Here is a 26,633-nt window from a genome sequence, read left to right on the forward strand (position 1 = left end):
GGGAAGATAATGAAGGGAAGGTGATGAAGAGAAGATGATGAAGGGAAGGTGATGAAGAGAAGATGAAGAAGGGAAGATAATGAAGGGAAGGTGATGAAGAGAAGATGATGAAGGGAAGATGATGAAGGGAAGATAATGAAGGGAAGGTGATGAAGAGAAGATGATGAAGAGAAGATGAAGAAGGGAAGATGATGGAGAAATTTGGCTATAAAAGAGGGAGAGTTCTTGAGAATTGAGGGGGAGAGTGAAAGAGAATTGAGAGAGTTTTAGAGTGGAAGAGAATTGAGAGAATTTGTGAGAGAAATTCTTTAGAGAGGAAAAAAGAGAGTTCTTGAGAAAAATCGTAAGAGAAAATTTGAGAGTGAAGAAAAGAGTTTTAGTCGAGCATCATCTTCGACGAGTCCCGGCACGTACTTCGCCTCTCGCCATCCAACAACGTCTTTGCTTGCCTTTTTTCGACGATAGCCACGTTCTTCCAACTCCGAGATCTTGAAGGAAGCCATAACGTGTACGTGAGTAAGATTTTGTGGAATAGAAGGTAACCCTTTCCATCTCGATCTACAAAAATGTAATCATTTGGTGTGAACATTTGTTTGTTTATTTTAGACATGTCACGTGTCCCAAAATTTAGCATTATTACATGTTAATTTATTTTTGTAAATACTTGTGATTGGCTGCGTTTTCTTTCTTTCTAAATCATCCATTATGTATATCGCACAAAGTTCAATATTTTGCATTCTCATAAAAAAAGAAGAAAAAACCAAAAAAATTGCATCTTTGAATTTCAAGTAAAATCCATCAAAATTGCCAAATCAAATATTTTTCATGAAAATGGTACCGAAAGGGCGTTAGAGTAATCTAGCGTAACCAAATCCCCGAATTCAAAATCTCCGGTTCGCGGAAATAAGATAGCTTTCTCCCGCTATTTTATTTAGGTTTCTAATCAACCTACCGAAAATGATTAGTGGCGACTCCAAATTCAAAACACATTGCATGTTAATTATTTGAACCTTAAGTTGCGATTTGGTATGGACTTGGGAGAGTCCGAGTTAGGTTAGTTAATTAATTAACCTGATAATCCATTAGCCCGAAAATTAACCCGTTTATTTTTTTTAGGTCGCGACAAGTCTTAATTTTTTTTTTTTTTTGCCAATTAAGTCCTAAATTATACCAATTCGGTCCATTTTGTCACCTGGCGCTGATGTGACAAATTTTTAATAGTATTTTAATAATACATTTTTAATTTTTTAATAAATATTTTTTCCATCTTTTTTTTTTCCTTTTCCTTTTAGGGTTGGGCCAACAGGAGGCTGCAAAAAATTTAGGACCTAATTGAAAAAAAAAAAGGAAAAAAGTTTAGGATTAAACTGATACAATTATAATAGGTTTAGGACTTTTTTGGTAATTTTCCTAGACTTATTGAAGATTTCAAAATGTACATTGTGTTTTGTTGACATCGATCATTGATTATCGACAATACAAATATACAATTATTCCTCATAAGTTTTTGAAATTCGAAATTAGTAAACGGTTGGAGACATAATCTAGCTTGTAAATTCGAAAGATCACTAACCTTGAAGATGATAAAAATATAGCTCGCTACGTAATATGACATTGGCAGTATCCTATTTTCAAGGATGGCTTTGTTATGATTTTTTTTATATTTCAAGTCCATGCCGTATCTACTGGAGTTTGTTGCAAAACAAACAAAATGTGCTCTTTTTCCAATCCCACATAGGATGAAAGGAAGAGTTCGAGTATATTTATTAGTTAGAAGGCTACTATAGTCTTTCAAAATAAAGAAATGAGCAAGTGGGCTAGACCTTACTATACTCGCATGCGGGTGCCTAATTATTAGACGCATTTTGCGCTGTCGCTGGTAATAATCAGCACTAAATTAACTATTTAGTTCTAACGAAACAAATTTTCCAATTTTAATTAGTTAATTATGTTCAATAGTTGTAACTTTTCAAGCACAATAGTTCTTTTGGATAATGAAGATGTGCATTCGAATTAACTGTTCTTCGGACACAAAGAGGTGCGTCCAAATTGACTGTTCTTTGAACATGAAGAGTTGTTTCCAAATTACAGCTTTTTGAGACATGAAAAGTTGTATTCTTTTAACTATTATATATTGAGCAACTCTGTTCATTTTAAACACTTTAATTTTTTCAGAACTCTCAATTTCGTTTTTTCTCAAAGAAACACAGTCTTCTTCCCTTAAAGATCCTGGAGAAATTTCAAAATTGCTATATGTTATTCTCACCGAGACTTTGATGTAACCTTAAGCATATTTGCCGAAAATCATTAGCAATGTTGCGGGGCAAATAAATTCTTAAAAAAAAGTTATCACGTCTCAAAGTCTGATTCCATTTCATTCCATTCCGATCGATATTTTCCAACAATATCAAATTGTAAAGATATCCTTTATGGTGATTAATCTCCACTCATTTTAAATCAAACTTACATATTTTTTTTTAGATCATTGCAGAGACTATGGCTACTTTTGGTAGTGAGGATAAAAGTTAGGATAGGATAAAATTTATCCTATCATGTATTTGGTACCTACCTAGGATAGGATAAAGTGGGATATAATGGGGTTATAACCTGGATAAAATTATCTCATGAGAGAGGTGGAATAGAAGTGGATAGGATTTCTTCTCTTCGTGGTATAAAAACTATTTTTCTGGATAACAAACTTCTTAAATTGTAAAATTAAAATAATAATTATATTTAAATTATATTTGAATTCTAATGTTAAAAAAATTCAAAATAACAAAAAAAATATGCATTTTGATTTATTCCACTTCATACATACATACATACATACATACATACATACATACATACATACATACACACACCTAGTATCTTTATGCATTACTTATCTTAATATAATAGTATAGTTTATTACTTAATAAAAAAATTATTAAGAAATGATGGAAGGGAATAAAAATAATGATAAAAAAAGACTTAAAATTAAAAAAATGAAGTAAAAGAGCCCATATTTTAAGTGAACATATTCAAATTTGAAAATAATCTTTTTAATTCTCGAAGAACGAGAGGTAGTGAGATTTCTATAAAAAAAAACACTAACATCTCCATCTCCTTTTCATCCGTATCTCTAAAGTATGTTGAAGTTTCACGACTCTTTTGTAGATTTTTAATTCACGATAAAACTCTACAAAAATGGTGAGAAAGTCAAAGCTTATTCTCTTTCCTAACTTTCTGGTTTACGTCAAAGGTCTATAAAAGCAGAAAGAGAGTCAAAACTCATCCTCCTTCATAGTTTTATGGTTCATGCTAAAGTTTAATGAAGGTAGCGAGAAAGGAAAAACTTTTCATAATCACAAATGTGAATGATTATATTTTCTCTCTCTTACTAGATTCGGCAATGAATTAGAAGAGATTCTTATAGTCTTCGTTTATAAATTTTCAAATTTATTTACATCGATATCTCGTATATATCGAACAATGAACAATATAGGATATGAACATATTCAGCTTTATTACTGCGATTCACCAAATAGTGGATAGGATATGCCAAAATCCATGGACTTCATATCTTATCCTGACTAAAATTACAAACGACCAAACGCAGCCTATGTGTTTTGGACACGACTTTCCAAAATCTAATTCGAAATCATTGGCGCACCCATTCAAATCCATCAACCATATAGTAAACTATCAACTCCTATCGACATTTAAGGTGTGTTCATTTCGCGAAAAATGAACAATGTGGAAAATATTTTTCAAAAAATAATTGCTTATACCATTTAGAAAAATTAGCCAATGAAAAATATTTTCATCATCGACAACAATATATACCTAACTGTTCCAATAGGCCGTGAAAAAATTTTCATTCGTTTATTTATACAAGTGATATAGCCAATTATTTTTAGGGACAATATATTATATCTAACCTTTTCCTTTAGTTCTTTCATAGAATTTAGCTATTTTAGTTATTTGGAGGAGGACACCAAGGGGAATTGATTATGTAAATGTGACTGTTATGCAAACAGTCTATTTTTAAAAATAAAAAATATTTAATATTTAATTAAAAATTATTATGGAGTCTACTCTTTTAAGAATTTGTGACTCAAAATATATTATTATTCTCATAGTCACTCAAAGACTGTAATGCTCGAAATTTGAAAGTTGACTTTTGAAACTGTATAAGTAGTTAACAATGTAGCTAGCAAGATAATTCCTATGTTACTACGCCAATATCTCGTATTCCATTATCTTACAACCTTTTAAAGTTGTCTCTTAAAGTGGTTAGAATTTTTAAAATCTTCTATCTCTTTTTTAATTCTAGCAAACGAATAAAGTAAAAGATATATAGACTACCACGTTAAGAAAAGTAAGCATTTCAAGACTTAGGCTGCGCATGATAACGTTTACGTTCTCGGGAACATATTTGGAACATAAATATTATTTTGTGTTTTTGTTCCCGGCTACGATTTTCGAGAATAAAAACGCGTTTGGCTAGTGCAAAAAACAAAACACTTTTTTCACCAAAAGGAAGGATCTGTAACCGGTGGCTAGTAGCAGACGGCGGTGGCGGCCGCTTCGGCTCATCGCCAACGATGGTGGGCGGTGGTGGCTTGCACGAGCTCACCCTTGAGTTGTTTCCAAAAAAATGTTCCAAAATTCAGAAACAAGTTTTTTTTGTTTTTTTTTTCAAAAGTGTTTCTTTTTTCTCTTCAAAAGTGTTTCTTTTTTCAAAAGTATTCCCCGAAACATTTTTGGAATATTTTTTAACCATACGCGTTTCTGTTCTGAAAGTATTCCCGAAACACTTTTAGAACGGAAACGCTTTCGAGGGAGTGTTACCATATAGGCCCTTAGTCGCCTTTGGAAGATAGACATAATTTCTTGTAAACAGGAAGAATGATTTAACTTACCAAAAAAAGATGAGAAATATCTAAGCTTCCAATATTGAAAAGTATTAGATTTTAAAATCACGAGTTGATCTTTTTTAGTACAAAGTACAAGTTTTCCATAGAATTTATTGATGGAAACTTAGAGGTTAAATTTACTTTTGGGGTTGGTTTATTGTATGCAAAAATATTGTGATCTATTACTATTTTTTATTGTTAACATACGTTCGTGCGCTCTTTAGTCTTTTGCTAGTGAGCTAAAGGGAGAATAAAGAATATGACAATCGAATTAAAAACACTTGCGTGTACAAGTGAGATCACAAATTGCGACGATTGGTGACTTTTCAGGCACAGTTGTTTTAGAAACAGATAACCTTAAAGCACATTATCCCTGGCCCAACCACAAAAAGATGTTTATACACATAATTAATAGTATGCATGCATTCAAACCAGCTGCAATCGACCGCTTTTTGTTTTCCATTCAACTCTCGACCTTTCGCACGTTGTTTCGAGAACTACAACAACCCAATTTGTTGAGGGCGAGGAGTGGTCCTCGGGGCTAGAGTGCCTCGATAAGTAGTGACTCTTGACGGTTAGGGGGTAGGAATGAATCAAACACCAAATAAGGGGAGAGCTGTTTTGCATTATATGAAATCTGGAATTAATTCATGGAGACAATTTTTGATGTAACAATGAGCACTCCCGGGATGGGTGACCTCCTGAGAAGATACTCACTTGTACGTCAAAGGACAAAATTACCCGACTAAATATGAGACATTTCAAAGCGGATAATACTTTAGTGAGTTAATCCACGATGTCACAACCACCATCAGACTTATATTTTTGGAAGCGGAGGTCGAGTGCACACGATCTACTCTATCATATTAAATGAAAAAGCTAGAGGACAATACATTAGGGCGCCCGTCTTCCTTGTGGTTAGAGGGTGAAAGAAAGCATAGTGAATGGCGAGAGGTACAAGTAACCTCTCTAACATCTATGACTGCTCTATTCGTAACGATGACCCTAATAAAAAAAAAAAGGGCTTTTTTCTAATTTGCGATTGAGTTTGCCGAATGTGAGCATGAGTTTTCAATTTACGTGAAGCCACAAGGAAAGATAAGCAAGACCAAAGGGTCACACGACAGGTACACGATCGACTTTGCAGGCTCCATCCTTCGTCCCGCCGCCTATCAGCTTGGTAGGCAAGCTACCTTGATCCGTCTTCGTTATAGCTCTTGCTAATCTTCTCATGAATCAACCGGTTAATTTCTTCTTCTTTTTTGGAAAAAGTAAGTCAATTCTTCAATCCTTTCATCTTTTACTATACTTTGAAAATTATTACCAGGCTCGTTACTTTCACTTAGATCTTTTGTTTTCCCCATCATCAAATCACCTCCACGTACAAAAATCTCATCCACCCAACTAAATCTATATTTCAAAGTTGAAGAATCAAATGAAATCCTTTCCCATTCAAAATTCCCCGTTGCAAGCGTGTGCGAATATTTTGCTAGTATCTTCACATACTCTTCTTCCGGAATCCACTTGAACTTACTCAAAATGATTCTTTCGATAGGGATTAGCTTCAATTTGATTTAGAAGAACAAAATCATTGGCGAAGACCTATAAAATCTCTCTCTCTCGCTCGCTCGCTCGCTCGGTCGGCCGCTCATCCTTATATTTACAGAGCCGCAGGCCCAAGGTCAGAGAGACGAAGACAGCCCCAATAAAGTACCTAGTACTACTGATCTCCCTCTCTCCCTCTCTCTCTCTCTCTCTGCGAAGCTTCATGACAGACCCCTGTTTCTCAAAACTCTGGGGAGTTCCCTAAACCTGAGACCGGCGAGTTAATTTCGATCATCGGTTCAATGCCTCTCGTGGTCGTGCTCTGTCTCCTTCCTGCGTGACCAGGTAATGATTGTTTCTTTGTCCAAATAGCAAGCAAAGGCTCCCCCTCATAATCCTCAATCATCGTCCCCAAAACCCCAGATTAAAGAGAAGCAAGAAAAAACAGAGAGAAGATCTGACACCCTCATAAATATATCCTATGTGCTTGAACTCAATGCCATTAATGATGGCTGCTGATCTACACCAAGCGAAGTTATTGCTCTCTCCCTCCTCCTCTATATGTGTCCCCCAGCCTCGCTCTCTGTCCTCCTCGGAGGACAACCGCAACCCGTTCGAGAATCGCCGCTCCAGGTCGAGCAGTCCGTCCATGTCCGATTCGGGGCTGAGCACGCCGTCGGGGTCCGAAGTGGCGACGGAGAGCAGCTACGAGGACGACGACTACATGGCCGAGCTGACTCGCCAGATGGCTCACCGGATGCTTCAAGAGGATGACGACGACGTCAATCCCTCTGTTCTGAGCCCGGTGCTTATTTAATTTATTTGAAAAGATTCCCAGATATGAAAAGTTTCAAGGAAAGTTTGGATTTTTCTGAATCGTGTGTCGATTTGCAGGCATGGGGTTTGACTGGTTCGCCTCCATCGACGCTCCGGTCGCCTCTTGCTGCGAACCATAGCAGCAGAACTGCGTCATTTCCAGAGAACGATGCTTGGGACATCTCCCACGATTACTCCGACCAGTTCGAGAAGATGATGAGGTTCGACGAGCAAGAGCCTCAAAATCACAACTTTCATCGGAACTTTTACGATCCTGCTTCGCCGAACGGTGCAATCATGGCGAATGAAGTAAGGGCCGATCCTGGTGTGAGTCTGGTGATGATTTGGTATGCGCTGGTTGTGTTTTGTTCAACCATTTGCCTTGGCTTGTTTGTGCGTCGCAGTTTGATCGGGTCCAACCGGACCGGGTCGCTAAGCAATCGGTGTCCAAGAACAGGAAAAAGCGAGGTGGCGACGCGGGGTTGGCCACGGCCACGGCAAGGACCGGGCCGTCTCCTTCAACGGCGACCCATCGACAGGCCCAACGACAGGCGTTTCAGCGAGCGGGTTCGGGCATGAGAGCAGTATTCCTTGGTGGGCCCCGTTCGGGAAACGGGTCGAGCGGCACCGGCGTGTTCTTGCCCCGTGGAGCGGGGAACAACCCTTCTGAACCACCCAAGAAACCGAGTAAGATCCCTTGAAACTGTGTAAATGGGTTCTGTTTTGGATTTGATGGATCCCTTCCGTGATTTTCTTTTTTTCCTCAGTTTTGTTGAAATAATTTTTAGCTTCGGTTTCCCCTGTTTTGTTGTTATCCTCTGTTTTCCCGAGTGGTTGGAGTGGTGAGGGATCTGAAGTGGAATACCATCCGTCCAATATTCCGTCAATTTTTGAATCTTCTCTTGTTCAGATGTGACTTGTTTCGTTCTCGTGACTCCCCCCTTTGAAAAGATTCCCATCATCCCTGAAAAAAAAAAAAAAAACTCCATTTCGCGAGCTGGAATCTTCTCCCCTGGTCCACCTGCGGATTTTTTTCTTTCGGTTTCCGGTCGTTGTTAATTCCAAGCTCTCGACTTCAATGGTTTAACAGTTCTAGATTGCCAAGAATCTTCACCTCACGTCAATGACAAAAGCAAATCTGATGCTGTTGGTGCACTTTGTGTGTCTTGCTAGGGTGTTCAACAGTTCTGATACCAGCTAGAGTTGCTCATGCCTTGATGGTCCATCACGATAACATGGGCGGCCGGTCGCGGCCCGGCATCGGTTACTTTCCCCCGCAACATGGTATGGCAGCTACTGATATGATTACTTCGGGTTCGTTTCTTCCGGTCCGTAAGATGATCTTATCTGGTGGGATAACGCTTTAACTGTTGTTGGCCATTACGTCGTATCCCGCAGCCGCTTGGCGGGGTCTATAGACAAATTTGGGAATATAATCGTCTTGTGCCGTTAAGTTGTGTCACGCACCAGCTTGGCGGTTTATCAACTACCCTTAAAATTCGGGAATACATTTAATTCTTCTGTGCACTCTTACTAAATGCTCGTCTTTAAGAAGATCAAAAGCTCCTCCAAAACCAGTAGCGTGACTTCTGCTCTGTTTTCTTTCATTTTTGCAGATGCTGGTACAAGCGGAAGAAGTCCTGGCCCGTATCTCCAGCAGAAGCGCCAATCCGAGACGGCACCGGCCCTGAACCAAAGCGACATAGACCTTCCTCAAGAGTGGATGTATTGAAGTCGGCCTCGGGCCTCGGCACATGCGCAGATCGTCTTCTAGTCCCCAATCCTGAGGGAAGTTCATTTCAGCTAAAGAACAATAGACAGTGGCATAGGATAGAATACAGAATAAAGGAGTGAAATGAAAGACAAAAGGCCTCTTTGTCTTAGTCAAATAGGGTGAACCGATGGATGATGATGCGGGCAGAGTAGACAAAGAAGAAAGTGACAAGCTCGTGAAGGACGATAGTCCGCCATTGATGGAATATAATAGTGGTTTCTGTCAAAAGTACAGTGGAGGAGGGAGTTTAGGCAATAATTGAGTGAAGAGGCTCGACATGAGGCTTTTTTTGGTCTGATTGCTTGGCTGGATCGCCAACAAACCAAGTGCCTGTAATGGTGTTTCTGTATTAAAGTCCCCTGAATAAATAATTTATGTTCTGGTGATGGATGTGAGTGCTGTTTGTTACTTGTCTCTCTCTCTCTCTCTCTCTCTCTCTCTCTCTCTGTCTCTCTCTGTTCATCTGGTTGTGTGTGGCAACCTTGAGTTATGTCTGGTTAACGGATGGGCAGAGCACATTTAATTCAAACAGTTGCTCTCTTTCAATGACGGAATCGTGGCATCTGTTTAGCAGTGAGCATGGTTTTCGGAGAATTTGACCGGTGGGAATCGATCCATTTGCAAGTTCTACCACCAGTCCATTTTCAGATTCTCGTTTCAAGGTTTAGATTATGCTTAGTACGGGTAATTTTTTAAGTTCTAGATAGAATCGAGCACAAGTCTTTGTGTTTTGTTAGTTCTATGTCTTCGCGCGATCTTATGATATTTCATAGCGCCCGATGATGGGCTAGTGTGAGCTTTCATTTTCAACGATATCCATGATCGAGGCTTTTACTTTGTTAATTGTCCATATTCTTCACACGTTTAAAAATGAGTTGTGGTCAATGGATTGTAGCGGTAGATGGTAGTTATTAGAAGTGGTGTTTCACAGCAATTATTGCATTAAGAAAACAGGTGGAACTTGGATAGAACCTAAGACCAATCTCAGAATCTGCGATATGGTAGGTTTTAGGTTCAAAAAATTAAAGAATCAATTCCGACCAGTATATTTCAAATTTCAGGTGAAATTGAGATTGACCCTGAAACCGTTATCACGTGCATCTGTCAGTGATTGAATCCGTTTAGGAGGAGGACATGCCTTTGTTTCGAAAGAACGATGCAGACCGACTGTCGTTTGATCTCAAGAGCGTACGATGGGTGTTGGGTGTTGGGTGAGCAACTCCAGGAAGAAGTAGGGAGGCTTGAGAAGTTGTTGGGGGCATTACGCGAGCTGAGCGACTCCTCGTCCTCGTCCTGAACCAGTTCTTGTTTCCTCCGCGCGGACTGGTCGGATCATGCGGGGTTGGTCGTCAGATTTGCCGTCATTTCCATGTCAGTTTTGACTCTGTTCTCTCTCGCTCGTGGGTCGCTCGCTCGCTCCACCTCTTTGTTTCGGCACCCGAGAAAGTCTAGAAAAGAAAAGCTTCGTGGCGTAGATTTTCGTAATCAATAGAGGACCGTTGGCCTGGAAAACGTTTGCAATTCCTAAAGCTAGAAAAAGCGAAAAAGGGTTTCATGCATGAGATGTGGCGGGTTGAATTCGAGGATTGCCTTGAACGGTCCCGGTCAAAGTCGCCTAAGCAAGTTTCATCGCTGATCGGTTCGGCTCGCGGTTCCACTAACTCGTTTGGACCGTCGGATTGAGGAAATGTGAATTAGTTTTCAACCTATGCGACCGGTTAAACATAGGAAATAGATGAGAAGTGTCTTTCGAGTGTGTGAAACCTCACATTGAAATACACGTGTGTATTCGTGATAGGCTGTATTGTACACCCAAAAGAGATTACCAAGTAAGAAAACATATTTTTATTTAGGATGAATAGTTGACAATTGCATGCATTTACTTAAAAAAAGAAGAGAAGAGAAGAGAAGGAAAATAGGTGGAAATTATATGAAAAAATTACCCAATAAATCCTAAAGTCCATTGTATTAACATTACTTCAGTTCCGCACTTTTCAATTTTGCTAATTTAATTATAAAGCTTTCCACGAAATTTCAATATAGGATTTCTGATCAATTTTCGCCGGAAATCACCGATGAACGGCCAATCGTTGTCGGTTGTCCTACGTAGCACACCATCATGTCGGTAATTTGAGACGAAAATTTGCCGGAGGTACTATATTGGAATTTCGTGCAAATACTTAAGACGAAATTGGTAAAATCGAAAAATTTATGACTGAATTGACATCCATCCATACAATTAGTTGAGGTTGATCGAACAACTTTCCCAAAATTTTATTTTAGGGAGATTTGTTTCCTTATTTGGGTTTATAAGTAGGAGGGTGTAGATCATTTTCAAAACGATTTTCTTTGTGCTTGCCTTATAATTTCTTTTCATAGTCCAAAGAGAAGTTGATAGAAATGGGCGTCTAAGATATCAATATTTATCGTGTCAAATTGACTAATGGGAGGTGGGTCCATATATGTGGACAACGCTGGTTTTGATACAATATTAGAAAATCAAACTCAAAAGCTTAAATTATTAAATAGAGAAAAACCACATAAATATAAAGAGCATATAAGACTCGTTGCAAGGTGACGTGGGACATCATCAACTTCAACAAACAGATGAGCAGCAAGAGGACATGATTTTGTCGTCGGATTCATACCAGCGCACGTCGCGTGCTAATGATCTGTCCCCGTTGCACGAAGTACCAATCCTCAGGCAATATCTTCTCGGTTCAAAATTCGAAGAGGGGGACCATAATATAATCATGCACGCCCAGATTTCAGGAGAGGGCATCTGTGGAGTTGGTTGGTCACAGCATGAAACGGTGACAAGATGTACTTCGATGACTTCCATCTCCATGTCCAAACATTAGGACTCGCCACACGAGGTTTTGGTTGGTCTCCAGGTCCCAGTTTCCATGTGCTCATCAATCAACGCCGTGCGAAACTCCATGACAGAGCACTTCGTCTTCTTCCCAGCTCAACGACCATGTTGACCTCGACTTCCAAGTCCCAGGATGTTACAGTTACATCGGCATCTTATGCAGAGGACAAGGAAGACTATGCATCAGCAAAGTCAGCAAGGTCTTTTTCTTTTCTGTATTCATCCCTTACTTGTTTCGGTCCTTCGCAAGACCGGCGCCTTCCGGGGGGGTTCTTCGGTCTGCGACTCGACTTCTGGGACAAGTCACCGGAGAGATTTCATTTTGCAAACTTCAGACGAGAGTCGGTGAAAGCGCCGGGACTCTTTGTGATTTCGAATCATCTTTTCAAATCATTACATTGCAGCAATCTTCCTAAATTCAAGCTACTCAAATCCCTTTTAATTCAACATGGACTACCATCATACTTAGCTATTCAAACCATTGCGTACTAATTCCGGCAATCTCGACCAGTCAATTCAAAATTCCGTAATGCATTTTTCTTAGCTAGTTCTCATCCACTATTTTTGTATCTACATTCTATGCTATGAACTTAACTTAATTCATTTCACACTTTTACTTAATTCAACGAAATTTCCATCTTTATGTAAGTATTTCTCAAACCTTTTGCAAGTAGCTTAACTTTAAATCTATGGCATACGTCCTTTACGTAGAATCTTCTTGAACTTTTCTAATTGAGAATTGTAGAGATGTCTTAGTAAATATTACGACAGATGAGTGTTTAACTACATATTGTAGGAATATGTCAGTAAATATTTCGACGGACGAAATTCATACCATCTTAACTGGTTTATCTAAATATCTAAAGTATATTCAAGTACGTAATAGATACATCTGGACTCCTTCCGGGTCCGTAGTGGGTGGGCTTAGTTTGGGCTCATTTGTTGCTTATTAGCCTGTAGAGAAGTCGGACATACAAACCCAAAGGACTTTTTAAGATGCGATACAAGATCTTTAACAGGAAAAAAAAAAAAAACAAAAAGAGAGGAAAATATTAAAATAACATTTGAAAGTGGGGCCATTTACGTTAAGAATTTTCAGTGTAGATGAAAAATTCCAAACAAGAGTCTTAAGTGCCCTCATTTTCTTAAACGAGAGCCTGAAGTGTCCTCACTATTTCAAAAAAGGGTATGATCGAATGGCGTTTTCGTCTTTTACCTTTTGAGATTAAGATACTCATTTTAGGACCTTATTTAGGGAAAAATTTCAAATAAGGGTATGAGGTAGACCTTATCTGAAATGAGCATCTTAATCTCAAAATGCACCCACTTACTTATTGGGCGATAAAATTTCGCCAGTCGGCAAGCACATATTGAGTGCCACTTTCAAAACCTTGGCTAGGGGCATAAAACTTGGAACCGAAATGAGCATCTTAATCTTCTTTTGTTCTCTCTTTTTCTTCTTCCTTCCGCACCCGTGCCGTGTCGAGCCGTTTCCGGTGTCTGATCTCGGACGACATCATGAAGTCAAATGGGCGACCTCTATATTGGCATCACCTACGGCTATGATCGCTCTTCTATCAAGTGCTGCTCGCTTGACAATGTCAATGGCTATTGTCTCTCTTCTCATTCACGGCCATGGCCACCATTTCTCCGAGTTCTCATCCATGGTCATGGCCACTTGAGCTCGGAGTCGTTGACCATGGTTGCCCGATCTCCAAGTTGGTGGCCATGGCCACTTTAGCTTTGAGCTCGCGACCATGGCTGCTTTCTCTCTTCTCGCCCCCGGTTTCCACGGGCTGATCCATTAGCGCCTCCCAAAGATCCATGATAGGCGCCTTTCATTTTCTTCCTGGTTCAACGTCCGTGTTGACCTTGACTTCAAAGTCTAGTAGATTACAGTTACGTTGGCATCTTATGGAGACGACAAGGACGACTGTCGCGCCAGCAAGGTCGCGAGTCTTCTTCTTCCGTCCTTTGAAAGACGACGCCTTCCGGGTCCTTCGGTCACGACCCAACTTCTGGGACAAGTTGTTGGGAGAGATCTCAGCCTCCAAACTTCACGCGAGAGCCAGCGAAATTGTCGGAACTCTTTGCCCTTTTCATACGGCAAAAATGAACGGGTGGAGGACTTCCACCCTCCAAGTTGTTGGTGCTTGAAGATAGGGACGAGCGATTTCAAGTTCGGTGCACATTTCATTAAAAATCTAAAACTTACTCACCGGAACAGATTTCTCATTTTTTTAACTTGTAATCTATCATACATACCTTGGAATTTAGAACTTATCTTGTCACAAGTTCCATGGCCGACTCCAGAGTCTACCATGTTTCACTTATATTCTTAATTGAACAACTAAATCGTCACATTTAATAACCGCAATTTGCGACTATAATCCACTAATTGCAATTCATATTTAGACACACAAATAAATATGAAACATTAACAAAGTAAAAGTCTCAATCGTAAATATCGCCGAAAATGGAAGCTCTGACTAGCGTAGACGTGGCCGGTTCCGGTTCCTAAAAAAGGTGGAACTCGCGGTTCCGATTCGGAACCGCTGGTTCCTAAGCCCAACGGCTCTCTTCCCCCGGGCTTCCTCCCTTTTTTTTTTTTTTTAAAAAAAACGGGTTGGAACCGTGGGCCGGGTCAACGGACCGATTCCGGGCCCACGGTTCCATTTGGCCATGTTTAGACTAGCATTCTAGATTGCAAACTCATCACCGGACGCCATGGAATACCGCAGGGTCGTACAAAGATATTACCAAAAAACCCAAAAAACTTGTTTCAGGTTATAGATTCCACCTACCCGGAATTTAGACCCTATCCGTCGGAATAGGTTTCCCGATTTTTGAAATCTGAAATCTGCCGTGCATACGTCAAAATCTGAAATTGGACTGATTTTCCACAGGTTCGGTGCCAAGTTTCATATTCTAGCGTTACTTGAAGAGATAGACCCTTGCCTTATGTTCTTTTGACTGTATAGAGTGTTTGGTGAGTAGCTGCTAGTTTCTTTCACAAAGCTAAAAGTGAAATTTTGATTGGGAATCCATTGTTTCGAGTCGTTTTTTTTTTTTTTTTTGGTCAAATTTTTTCTTTTACCCTTAAATCGTAACATATTAAATAAATAAAATATGACGGTAAAAATTCTAATTATATTCAACTTTTGAGTGTAAGCAATGGACTTGTTCGTACGATCTTCTTAAAACACGATCTCAAATCGATATCCTCCGGATATATTTACTTTAAATTAATTCTCGTCATAAGAAATCATAAAATAGTATCTCTAAGACACATTTACCTTAAATTAAATTTCGTTTCACCAAACATCCGAAACCGATAAAATCCACGATATAATTATTCAAAATTAAGTTTCATCTCGCGAAAAAATTTCAAATACCGCGGTATCCCCGATTTGAATTTTAAAAGCATCCATCAAATATTTGTCGTTGCACGCAGATTTTCTATGTCGAATCTGTCATTTTTTTTCACGTTATATCCGTCTTACCATTGTCTGGCACGTGTTTTGACACGTATGCATTCTAATAAGCCATTGGATAAAAATGAAGATGGAGGGTAGATTCGAACCGAGGTGCCGGTTTGGTCTTTTCATGAGATGGAAATTAGCCGTGTTGGATTTTTTGTGAGACGGACTAATTTGAGATAAATATGACATGAAAATTCTAAATTTGAGAGTATTTACGAGACAGGAAAATAATTTGACATACTTGTGTCATACGATACAACATATTTGACATACTAAAAAAAATTAAATTAGTAAAAAAAAAAACTGTACACAATAATATCTGGTCTTCGGTGGAGAAACAAAAAAGTCTAGTTAGTCACGGCGCTCTACAGCCGAACAAATGGGGCGAGCAGGTGGCGGACGCTGGACGACTTCTTCTCCAAACTTAGAGCCCTTTGAGATACCTAAACCCGACCCGCCAAGAAAGGGTCCATGAGCAAACGGGTCGCCCGTGAATTTCCACATTCGGGAGTAAAGCCTACCTCGGAACACGCGGTCCACACATTCCCGCATCTCTCTCTCTCTCTCCCTCCTCCTTGCTTTTGGCTGCAGAATTCGGATCCTGTGGCGGGTCGTTCGAAGCCACGGAAATCGAGGTCATGTCAGCGTCCAGGGATGCCCCGACCACCACCAGTAGCCTCCATCTCCTCGAAAGAGCACAGCTCGCTTGCGCTTCAGCCATCGCATGACAAATGGTTTGCTCAAACAGAATATGTTCTGCTGTCGTTAAGACAATGGCATCGGCCCTTGACAAATTCGAGGTTCATAATCCCAAATACATGTTGATGAAAGGAAGATGATCCGTGATAGAAAGCTAAACAAATTCGATTCGCATCCGTTTCTAATCTTTGGATCAGATCCTCCTTTTTCCAAATGGTATCATTTCAATTTGGTTTCGTTTCGCAATTCAAGACGGAGGGAACAAAACTGCGTGAGAAATTTATGATAGATTGATTTCAAAATGACGAAGAACGCTCCGTGCATAGAAGGATTATATGGAATTCCAGCAAAATACAGCGGCAGTCGGTTATGGCAGCTAGCCGTACATGAAGCAAAGACAGCAAGAAGAAGCAAAAAGCTGCGCTAAATCTTTATCATCACTCGTATCTTCATTCCACTGCTTATTATCATCATCAATCCATGTCGCATCTAAGTTCTCACCACCCACCTCACCCCCGCCAGGAATCAGCAGCTCATCGGAGGTAGGGCGGCGCTGGCCTTCCCCGCGTACGGCCCCGGCCCGCCCGCCTCCTCCGGCTTCCCGAACGCCCCCCGGTTCGCGAACGCCAGGAACCCCACCGCGTGGCCGGCGACCGCCGCCAGGAACACGCCGCCGTTGAAGGACATGAGCGCGAGCATCGCCAGGTACGCGAGCCCCATGCGCAGCGCGTGCAGCAGCGACCGGAGGAGGCGGGAGGCGACCCCGGGCTTGGCGGGGAAGCGGCAGTGGGAGAGCCACTCGACGAGGACGCAGAGGGCGAAGACGAAGACGAGGGCGAGGGCGTACATACCGGTCCGGGTGCCCGGCCAGCTGGAGAAGAGGATCTCGGAGTGCGTGCCCCAGAAGAAGGTCATGTGCATCATCATCATCTTGTGGTGGTGGGGCGGCGGCGTCGTCGTCGTCGTCGTCGACCCGTTCATGCCGGGCATGTGGCCGTCGTTCATGCCTTCCATGGTCGGGAGGCTCGGAGCTTCAGCGGTGAGAAACGGGATGGGAATTTAGGGTTACGAGCGAGTTAGGGGATAAAGGAATCGTTGTTTTCGAGGAGGTTTTGTCGTGCAGGTGTGATCGTACAGAAGAGGAAATGTACCGATAGTATTATTTCTCGTGTAGTACCTTTTTCTCCCTTAAAACGGCAATAGCCCCGTCAAAAATTTCGAACAACATTTTCGATATTCGCATTTCGTTTTCGCATGAACAATTTCAAGTAATGTTATAAATTACTGGCTAGTATCTAGATACTTTTATCACATTTAACTAGAATCGTTCACCACAAAAAAAAAAAAAAATAGTATCGTTCACTATACTTTCTGAACCGATTTCATACTCTCAATTTTATTTTTATACATTTTATAAACTGCGATATTCCAAAATTTTCGACTTAGCTAGTACTTAATAGGTTCGTACACACCATCTTGTCCACGTATGTCATTTAGGGCTCCATTGAGATAGAGTAATGCGTGTGGCTTTCAAGGGTCAAGTTGGTTGGGAGGATGCCGAGGATTCGGACATGAAACCTACCACACTTCAATAAGCACCTAATTAGTCGCTCGATACAGTTATTCCCGTAGAAAAAGATGAAAAGGACTATTTCAATAAATTTCCATAGAAACGAGGTTAAACTAAACGATGGCGATGGTCAATTTCTTGCTCTCAAAAGTTTCCAAAAGCATTTGAAAATTAAGAAAAGTATTGAGCTCCATGCAACACGGTGCGACACATGGGTTGTCAAGCCGTATAAATCATATTTTGGAGGGCTTTGCCACCATAATAATTTTTGGTTAGCTGTGATAGTTACAACATATTGTGGATAATTTTTTTTTTTTTTAAAGAGTGGATACCACAATAATTTTAATTGCAAACCTTGGATAGCTTATAATTAATCGGGGCTTGCGTTCACAGCACATTGTTATTTACTACTGTTCGACTTACACCATTCGGAAACAAATGCGATCGGGATCAAACCAACCTCGTGGACTCTAATTAGCTGGTTTCGTGATTAATTAGAGAGGAAACTCAATGCGGGACGATTCACGCGTCATTTCCCAAGTGACTTGACCACTCGGATACCGAAAGTCGGGGAAAATTCCAAATAAAATTTTGAAGTGCTCTTATTTTTTCAAATTAGAGTTTGAGGTGAACATGTAAATCTCAAAAAATGGTCCGGCTTCTCCGTCCAGCCAAATCTTCATATCTTTATTTGAAATTTTTCTCAAAATCCACGATCCTAAATCCATGGTCCTCCCTATTCATGGAACTCAACGTAACGTGGGGTCGATCCGAAATTAAGTATTCCCCGTCAATCTCGATCAGTCATCGATCAATGTCGAACCTCCCAAGTTGCCATTGCCACATCACGACAAAGACTCAGACTTCGTTTCGGGTCGTAATCATAGTCATTTTCATCTTCTCATATCGATCCTGAGCCGCATGAAGCGGCTGGGAATCTCCTTCTCCGGGAAAGAGCCTCAACAAGCGATCGAATTGGGAGGCAACAAAGTATCATTATCGTGGGTCGTAATCAGCCATCTGGAGACCATGGGAGAGGTGAATAATCTTTAAGGCCTCTCCCTTCGTTGCGGCCAAGTGCCAAAAAACGATGGAATCGGTGCTTCTTCCTCTTTTAGGAAGAAGAGGAAATGAATCCCGGCCAATTCTGAATTTGTATGGACCGACTGTTAGAGCAAGTTGGGCAGGGGTATAGACCCGTAAGCGCGGCGGAGAAAATTCGTCTTCTCTCTTTCATGACTTTCTTGTTGATTGAGAGCCATTTTCTGTGCTTATAAGCATGTCACATTAGAGATAATCTAATTTGGTATTAGATGTCAAATGTCATCCACGCTTAATGTGCAATGTCATCTAGGAGTATTTAATTCTTTGGATATGCTTCTTTCGAAAGGTTTAATTTAGTCATTTGGATTAATAAAACAAGAGAGAAGTCCATCACAAGCGTTTAAACTATTGCGAAATGTGCAAGTTAGTTCATAAACTGCAAATTTGTTCAATTCAATCTCTCGATATGAGAAAGTCAAATCGGCATTCAAGTACTATTTGTATATTTCCATAACCACAGTATTACGCAAATTTTATAGAATCTTTTCATTTCAATTAGTTTCCTAACTCAACAAAAGATACACTATCTTTTCAATTTATTTTTTTGCCTTTGTGATCTTCATACATATCACGATAAAATAATCTAAAGTTTATTTTAGCTTATAATGTTTATAATAGTATAAGAAGAACATTACTTAGAATTGTATTTGGTCGGTATTCCCGTGATATAGATTCTTTTTTTTTTTTAGATTCTCATATATATTAATATAAATCTTGTTCTTAATTTTTTCGGATATAGAAAATTTTCGAACTTTTGTACTCCATATTTTCTTAATTAAGTTTTGTTAAAATCCGCATGCTTTATTTGTTTATGTATGTATTTTTTTGGAAAAATTTCAAATAAGAACTTGAAGAGTCTTATTTTTTCAAATGAGGACATGAAGTAGACCTTATTTCAAATAAGGATTTGAAGCGCTCAAATTATTTTGAAGAAGGGTTTGACCAAGGGTATTTTCGTACTTGACTTCTTTTGAATTTTTTTTTTCTTTTCTCTATTTTTCTTTTTATCATTTCTTTTTCTTTTCCCTTTTCTTTATTTTATTTTTACTCCCCTCCCCTCCCTTGGACATCGCCAGCCTTAGGCCACACTCGCCCGGGCGGCGTTGGGTTACCCTCGCCCGGCCGGCGACCTAGGCATCGAGCCACCTCACCCCGACCGACACCGGCGAGGGTCACCCTCACCTAGGCCTCTCACCCTCGCCTGATGCCGGCCGGGCGAGGGTAGCCTGACGTCCGCTCATGCGAGGTCGGCGATGGCCTCGGTTGGGAAGGGGAGGGAGAAGGGAGGGGAGAAAAAAGAACATAAAAAAAAATTCAAAAAAGTAAAATATAAAATTTCCTTCTGCTAGACTATTTTTTGAAATAATTTGAGCATTTTATGTCTTTATTTAAAATAAGGTTCATTTTTTAGGTTTTTATTTGAGAAAATAAGGGTTTTTTTAATATTTTTTTTAGGGGATTGTTAATCGGAAAGCTCGAAAAAACAAAACTGTACGGCCATTCCAGCTTTTAATATGTGGTTGAGAATTTCATTGCTATTCGCGTTTTAGGCAGAAAAGGTCCTACGCGAGAAATAATATCTTCAGTACAGTCTTCCCCTCTTCTGTCCGATTACATCTCCCCAAGACCACAAAACCTCCTCGAATACAACAATTCCCAATCCCTAATTCCCGTCTCGTTTCTCATCGCTGAAGCTCCGAGCCTCCGACCATGGCTGGCATGAACGACGGCCACATGCCCGGCATGAACGGGACGACGACGTCGCCGCCGCCCCACCGCCACAAAATGATGAAGCATATGACCTTCTTCTGGGGCACGCACTCCGAGATCCTCTTCTCCGGCTGGCCGGGCACCCGGACCGGCATGTATGCCCTCGCCCTCATCTTCGTCTTCGCCCTCTGCGTCCTCGTCGAGTGGCTCTCCCACTACCGCCTCCCCGCCAAGCCCGGTGTCGCCGCCGGCATCCTCCGGTCGCTGCTGCACGCGCTGCGCATGGGGCTCGCGTACCTGGTGATGCTGGCGCTCATGTCCTTCAACGGCGGCGTGTTCCTCGCGGCTGTGGCCGGGCACGCGGTGGGGTTCCTGGCGTTCGGGAAGCCGGAGGAGGCGCACGCGGGGAAGGCCATGGCGTATCTACCTTTGATCAGCTGCTGATTCGTGACGGGAGTGAGGTTTTCTTTTTCAAAGGTCATGGGAATAATATGATCTACATCATTTTGATGAAGCCGTTTAGTGCAGTTTATGCTTTTGCCTTGGTGTCTTGTTTCATTGGATGGTTCGCCCTTATCGTAAGTGACCGAGTCTTTGTATTCATCAATGTACACAGCTGCACAATTCTTCCTAGAAATACTTCGCCAATCTTTAGGTTCCAAATCAATGAATTTTTTTTGTTTTTTCTTTTTTTGTGCAAATATGCGAGTATCATTAATCAAATAAGGTACAAAAGTTCAGGGGAATCCCTTAGCATTACAAGGAGACTAATTATGTAAGAATACGGAGGAAGGAAGGCTCAATGCAGTGGCCAGTAGAACATCTATTTGGGAAGGTCTACAATTCTGATAGAGTGATGCGCTACCCCTCACAACTCTACGAATTCGAGCCAACAACAGAAGATTAGCCTCAATTGACTTGGTTTGAAACCGTTTACGGTTCTTCTCCATCCAAATGCAATAGATAGTCGATAAGAAAAATAGCTTGAAGAGCATCACCTCTTAGTTTTTTTTCTCTTGGTGACCCTTGGAATTCTAGATTCTAACCTATTGCAGAACGCCAAATTCTATTTTGTGCAAGGATATTGCATCATATACGGCTGGTTCAGGTGCACTCAAAGAATAAGTGGTTTTTTTGCTTTAAATGGCTGTAAGAAACTTTTCACACTCGATGAAAAGAACATCCCTATTGCCGAGTCTTCTTTTCCACGAAATAAACATTTAACATGCGCTATTCTCGAGTTTTAATATATATATATATATATATATATATATATATATATATATATATATATATATATATTTCAAGTAGATAATATGGAAGGACAACCCAAATGGATTTCAAAATAAAGAACATTCGAAAGAGATTGAGGAGGACTTGAAACCCAATTTCGAGAAAGAGAATGACGAAATTGAGCCTTAACGACCCAGTTGACAGCTTTATTTCGGGCCTCTGGGACAATGGGTCAAGCAAATTTGAGGTGAAGAAGAAAGTGCGGCCCGGCCTTTGTTGATAAGCACGATGACTTCCCACGGTTGCATGATATAAAATTTTTTGACTTCCCACTTCCGACATATGTGATGCAATGCATTATAAAAATGCCGATGCTGCGACTAGCATCCCAAACATTCAAATAGCAACATTTTGGTCACAAGGAGTTCTATAATCATCAAAATATAGTATTGGAGTCCCGATAGAAGATGAGTTTCTCATTCTGAATTAGTTGTCCTAATAAAAGGCATTGGCAATAATGATTATATTATTTGAAATTATAACGAACTCGACTTGCTTACCAATGATAAAAAAAAAAATTCAAATTAACCGGCTGCTCTGTTGAGTTACCAATTTTTATTTTTCTTATTTACTGACTAGTTAAATTACTTGACAATTTTCACCCAAAAAAAAAATTCCTCTGACAATTTTTAGAAACTATTAGCCTTAATAAGAGTGATTATCCATGTATATTCAATTAGATTGCGTTTGGTCGTCTTGACTTTATATCGAATGTTAAGATTGGATAGGATATAGGGCGGTTGGATAAGGAGAGAATTTTCTCATATTTTATGTAATGTTTAGTAAATATACAGACATCCGAATTGGATTGAATGTCGGCCGTATAGATAGATTGAATATTGATGCAATGGCCCTCGTCACGGGCACATCCCACCTCACTTTCTTCGCGGGCCTCCAACAGCTCCTCCTCTTCGCCCACGCCAAATTGAAAGTTGATCGTTCAAATCTCTAAGCTCTTGCGGATGTGCAAGCTGCCTGAGCATCGACATCGTGCAAAATCGTCAGCAACCACCAGTCCCTCCTCTATCTACTTCACCAGCCTGCAATCTTCAACAACCAGCAGTCTAATCGCCACCCCCCACCCTCGCAGCCGACGCTGAGGTTGAGGTCTAGCAGATGAATGCGCGGTGGATGAAGGTGTGGCTGCTCATGCTATGAAGGTGCGTGAGGCAAAGCGAGACGGCGGTTGTTGCTCCAGATTTGGCCAAGAAGGGGGACAAAGGCTGGTGCTCTAAAATCGGCTATAGAGGTCCTCCGTGGCCGAGGTCGAGTTGAGCTCAACCTTGGAGGAGCTCTAGTCTGGCCATGGAGCTCCCCCAACCGAGCTCCAGTCAAGCTTATCACCACGACAAGCATTTCCAGTTGCAACAAGACGAAAACTCGGTGGGAGGCTATGGGTGGTGACGGAGGCTGTGGATGATTGTGAATCACATCCTATCCACTTACATTTCAACCTCAGGACTATTTTATCCTGATTATATCCCTATTATATCCAGCCTTAATCTATATTGAATAATAGCCAAACATAATTACCAATATTAACCGACTATTATACATAATTACCATTATTTCTTTGAGTGGCCTATCTCTTTTTTCCAATTTAGCGGCAAAGTAGTTTTGAGTAACCAAAATTCCATTTGGAGTTTCTTATTATCAACATTCACTTAATTTCTTTATTTACCAACTTTTTCATTAAGTTACTGCTATATTAGCCTTACTTGCACAATTTCTAAATTTACTATTTTCTTTTGGACATTATAACTTCAATTAGAATGATTCCTAACTTTTTTCTGTTTAAGTCAAAAAGAGATAAAGACCCTTTTAGATTTTCATTACGTACAATAATGGATTGGACTCCTTCCGGATCCGAAGTGAGTGTGCATAGTCTAGGCTTAATTATTAGCTTGGAGAGAAGTCAGCCATAGAGCCCAAGGACCTTTTAAGATGTTATACGGGTTAGGGATAATGACATAAATAATTTCTGAATTTTGACCCAATGTAAAATGTGATCCCCGAACTTTTTAATTTGACCAATATGATCTCCGAACTTTGATCTAATGCATAATATGATTCCTGAACTTTTAATTTCACTAATATGGTTCCCGAACTTTTGGAACATGCTCAACTTAATCTCTGAATTATAAGAAAATATCATGTTATTCCTGAACTTGAATTAATTGAAGGATTGCTTTGAATATTTTTCTATAGTTAAGGGACTAAGTTGAAAATGTTTCAAAAGTTCGGGGACCGCATTGTGCAAATTGAAAGTCCAGAGACCACATTGCACATTGGGCTAAAATTCAGGGGCCAAATTAGTCAAATGAAAAATTCAAGAACTACATTGCACATTGGGCCAAACTTTAGAGACCATTTGTGTTATTTTCCCTACAAGTTATTTAATGAAAAAATCAAACTTTTCATAAAAGAAAATGCAGCGTACAAAATATAGAGTTGTCAATATGGATAGTTAATATGGGTGGGACCCATTTTATTGTAAATGGATCAAATATGGGTTAAGCAAGGTCTAATATATGAGTTGTTAATGAGCATGAATTTAAGCCTAATAATATGTGGGTTGTAATGGGTTTGCCTATGAACCCGTTTACAATCCATTTAATTAGACAAAGCCAACCCATTTATAATTCACTTGGCCTGAAAAATTTATCAGTTTGTATTTTTGTATTTTATTATTTTTATTTTTTTATAAGTAAAAGACAGAAAGAAAGCTTGAAAATAAAACTTTTAAAAATATAAAAACTGTTCAAAGAAGTACAATGTCGTTGTTCGTTGCAGTCACGGGTCGTCGGTCACTACCATCCACCGATGGTCGCTGAAGAAAAAGGATAAGAAAATTTCTTTACATTTGTATTGCAAGGAAGTGTTTTAGCAACATCATTATTTAAAAATATATATATAAGAAATAAATATTCCATGATTTGGTTAAATATAGAAGTGCTTAAGTAATACAAGTCGGTCGAATATGAGCCGTTAGATTTGTCTTGCATGAAAATAGATCAAAACGGATTAAATGGGTCAATATAAATCGGATCATATACGACCCGATCCACCCGTTTGATACCTCTAACAAAATGATATATAGTCTAGCGGTCGCTCGCCTCCGTATGGCTAGATTCATGCTATTTTTTCATTTTGGACATGTTAAATTAAGATTCTGATTATATGTAGCGCAAAAGGTTGATGGTTTGAAAAAAGAGCCTTTTTTGTTTAATATTTGTTACTCAATGAATAAGAAGTAAACTAAAGTTGCTTACTAACAAAATTCGTTTTACGATGTTGTTCCCACACCATGTATTAGAGTGTAATAATCTGTTGGGATGTAGTTCATACTCCCATATGACAAAAAAGCACGTGGGTCTCACTCCACGCCGAACAAGCGGGGATCCGGGAGAGCCGTCCCAGCGGGTGTCTCAAGGGGGCAGCGCCTCTTGGACACCGGAAGGCTTTTATGATTTAAGTCCGTAATTTTCATTAGTAGTTTGGACTTGAGCTCAGAATAGCCTCTGCTATATATACTCGTTTTCACTTATAATTGAGTGATGTAACGAGAGGTGCGAGATGCTGATCTAGTAGAATCCTCTACTGGACGTAGCTCTAGTTTAAGGGTGATCATGATAAAATCTCGTGTCTCAATTTTTCCTCTTTCTTGCTTCTTTTACTTCGCTGCGATTGTGCGTCGATCCTAACATAATCAAGCTCTTTACATGTATTTTGCCATGGCTAGTGGCTGATCTTCTATATTTGATATTTTAATTGAGCTCGATTGAGCCTGCAATGGCGTCAATTGAGTGTGTTGAATAAAGTTGACCATAATTTGGTTCAAACGATCAAACCCATTTCGATTCAACTTTATTTATAGAGATGCTTTTAAAATTTCCTTGATTGGACTAGATTAGAAAAAAAATTTATCGGTCCGGCATTCTACCAAATCAAATGTGCAAACGGATGATCATGCCAAATACATGGGGATCGAAAGGAAGATGATTCAAAACTCAAAAGTCCAATATGATTCGACGTCTAATCTAGATCAGATCATCTTTTTCGAAGGCTGAATCTTATTTGATCTTGTTTCTCATTCAAAATGGACCGTACTAAACCAAGTTATGCTCGAAAACAAACTAACCATGATTTTAAATCGACAAAGAAACCTCTATGCATCAAAAGGACTAAATAAAAATTCCAGCAAAATTTAGAAGTCGGATATGCAGCTATCCATGAAACAAGACACCAAAGAGAAGAAAAAAGCCGCACTGAAACATTAAAAGAGCAAAAGAAACTCTCCTTTTCATATTTTAGTGCATCAAGTCATCATATTCATATCTAAAATCTCACCACCCACCTCGCTCCCGCCACGAATCAGCAGCTCACGGGAGGCGGATCGGCGGTGGCCTTCCCCGACGTGAGGGCGCGGCGCCTCCTCCGGCTTCCCGAACGGCCCCCTACTCGCGAATGCCAGGAGCCCCGCCGAGTGCCCCGCGACAGTCGCCAGGAACACCCTGCCGTCGAAGGACATGACCGCGAGCATGGCTAGGTACACCAGCCCCGCGCGCAGCGCGTACAGCAGCGACCAGAGGATGCTGGCGGCAACATGGGGCTTGGTGGGTAGATGGAGGCGGCAGTGGGAGAGCCACTCGACGAGGACGCAGAGGGCGAAGACGAAGAGGAGGGCAAGGGCATAATCGGCGGTCCCAGCGCCCGGCCAGCCGGAGAAGAGGATCTCGGAGGGCCTGCTCCGGGACAAGGTCCCGTACATCATCGTTCTTTGTGGTGGTGGTGGGGCGTCATTTCCACGAAATAATACCAATACGACACTTCCCAGTTCCCACTGGGGATTCCAGTTCTTCCCACA

At 40.4% G+C, this 26,633-nt stretch overlaps 3 protein-coding genes and 1 pseudogene across 4 annotated transcripts; 2 read left to right on the forward strand and 2 right to left on the reverse strand.

Moving 5' to 3' along the window:
• The first annotated feature begins 7,546 nt into the window (after positions 1-7,546).
• On the forward strand, positions 7,547-9,426 carry LOC115736550. 2 transcript variants are annotated; one of them, XM_030668296.1, is made up of 4 exons: positions 7,547-7,571; positions 7,667-7,949; positions 8,436-8,546; positions 8,879-9,426. In XM_030668296.1, the coding sequence occupies exons 1-4, from the start codon at positions 7,560-7,562 to the stop codon at positions 8,992-8,994; spliced, it is 522 nt and encodes a 173-aa protein (XP_030524156.1). In that variant the 5' UTR covers positions 7,547-7,559; the 3' UTR covers positions 8,995-9,426. The 2 variants fall into 2 exon arrangements, with proteins under 2 accessions (XP_030524156.1, XP_048140049.1); XM_048284092.1 differs by having other exon boundaries at positions 7,552-7,589.
• Positions 9,427-16,411: 6,985 nt separating this feature from the next.
• LOC115736552 (copper transporter 2-like) lies at positions 16,412-17,236 on the reverse strand. The gene has a single exon (XM_030668298.2). The coding sequence runs from the start codon at positions 17,101-17,103 to the stop codon at positions 16,615-16,617; it is 489 nt and encodes a 162-aa protein (XP_030524158.1). The 5' UTR covers positions 17,104-17,236; the 3' UTR covers positions 16,412-16,614.
• A 3,154-nt stretch (positions 17,237-20,390) lies between these two features.
• Positions 20,391-20,938, forward strand: LOC115736557 (copper transporter 1-like). Its single transcript, XM_030668301.2, has one exon. It carries the CDS (start codon positions 20,474-20,476, stop codon positions 20,915-20,917), a length of 444 nt encoding a protein of 147 aa, XP_030524161.2. The 5' UTR covers positions 20,391-20,473; the 3' UTR covers positions 20,918-20,938.
• Positions 20,939-26,140: 5,202 nt separating this feature from the next.
• Positions 26,141-26,543, reverse strand: LOC125316239 (annotated as a pseudogene).
• Between the last annotated feature and the right edge of the window lie 90 nt (positions 26,544-26,633).

Source organism: Rhodamnia argentea, chromosome 8 (genome assembly GCF_020921035.1).
Source record: "Rhodamnia argentea isolate NSW1041297 chromosome 8, ASM2092103v1, whole genome shotgun sequence".
NCBI classification, from domain to species: Eukaryota; Viridiplantae; Streptophyta; class Magnoliopsida; order Myrtales; family Myrtaceae; genus Rhodamnia; species Rhodamnia argentea.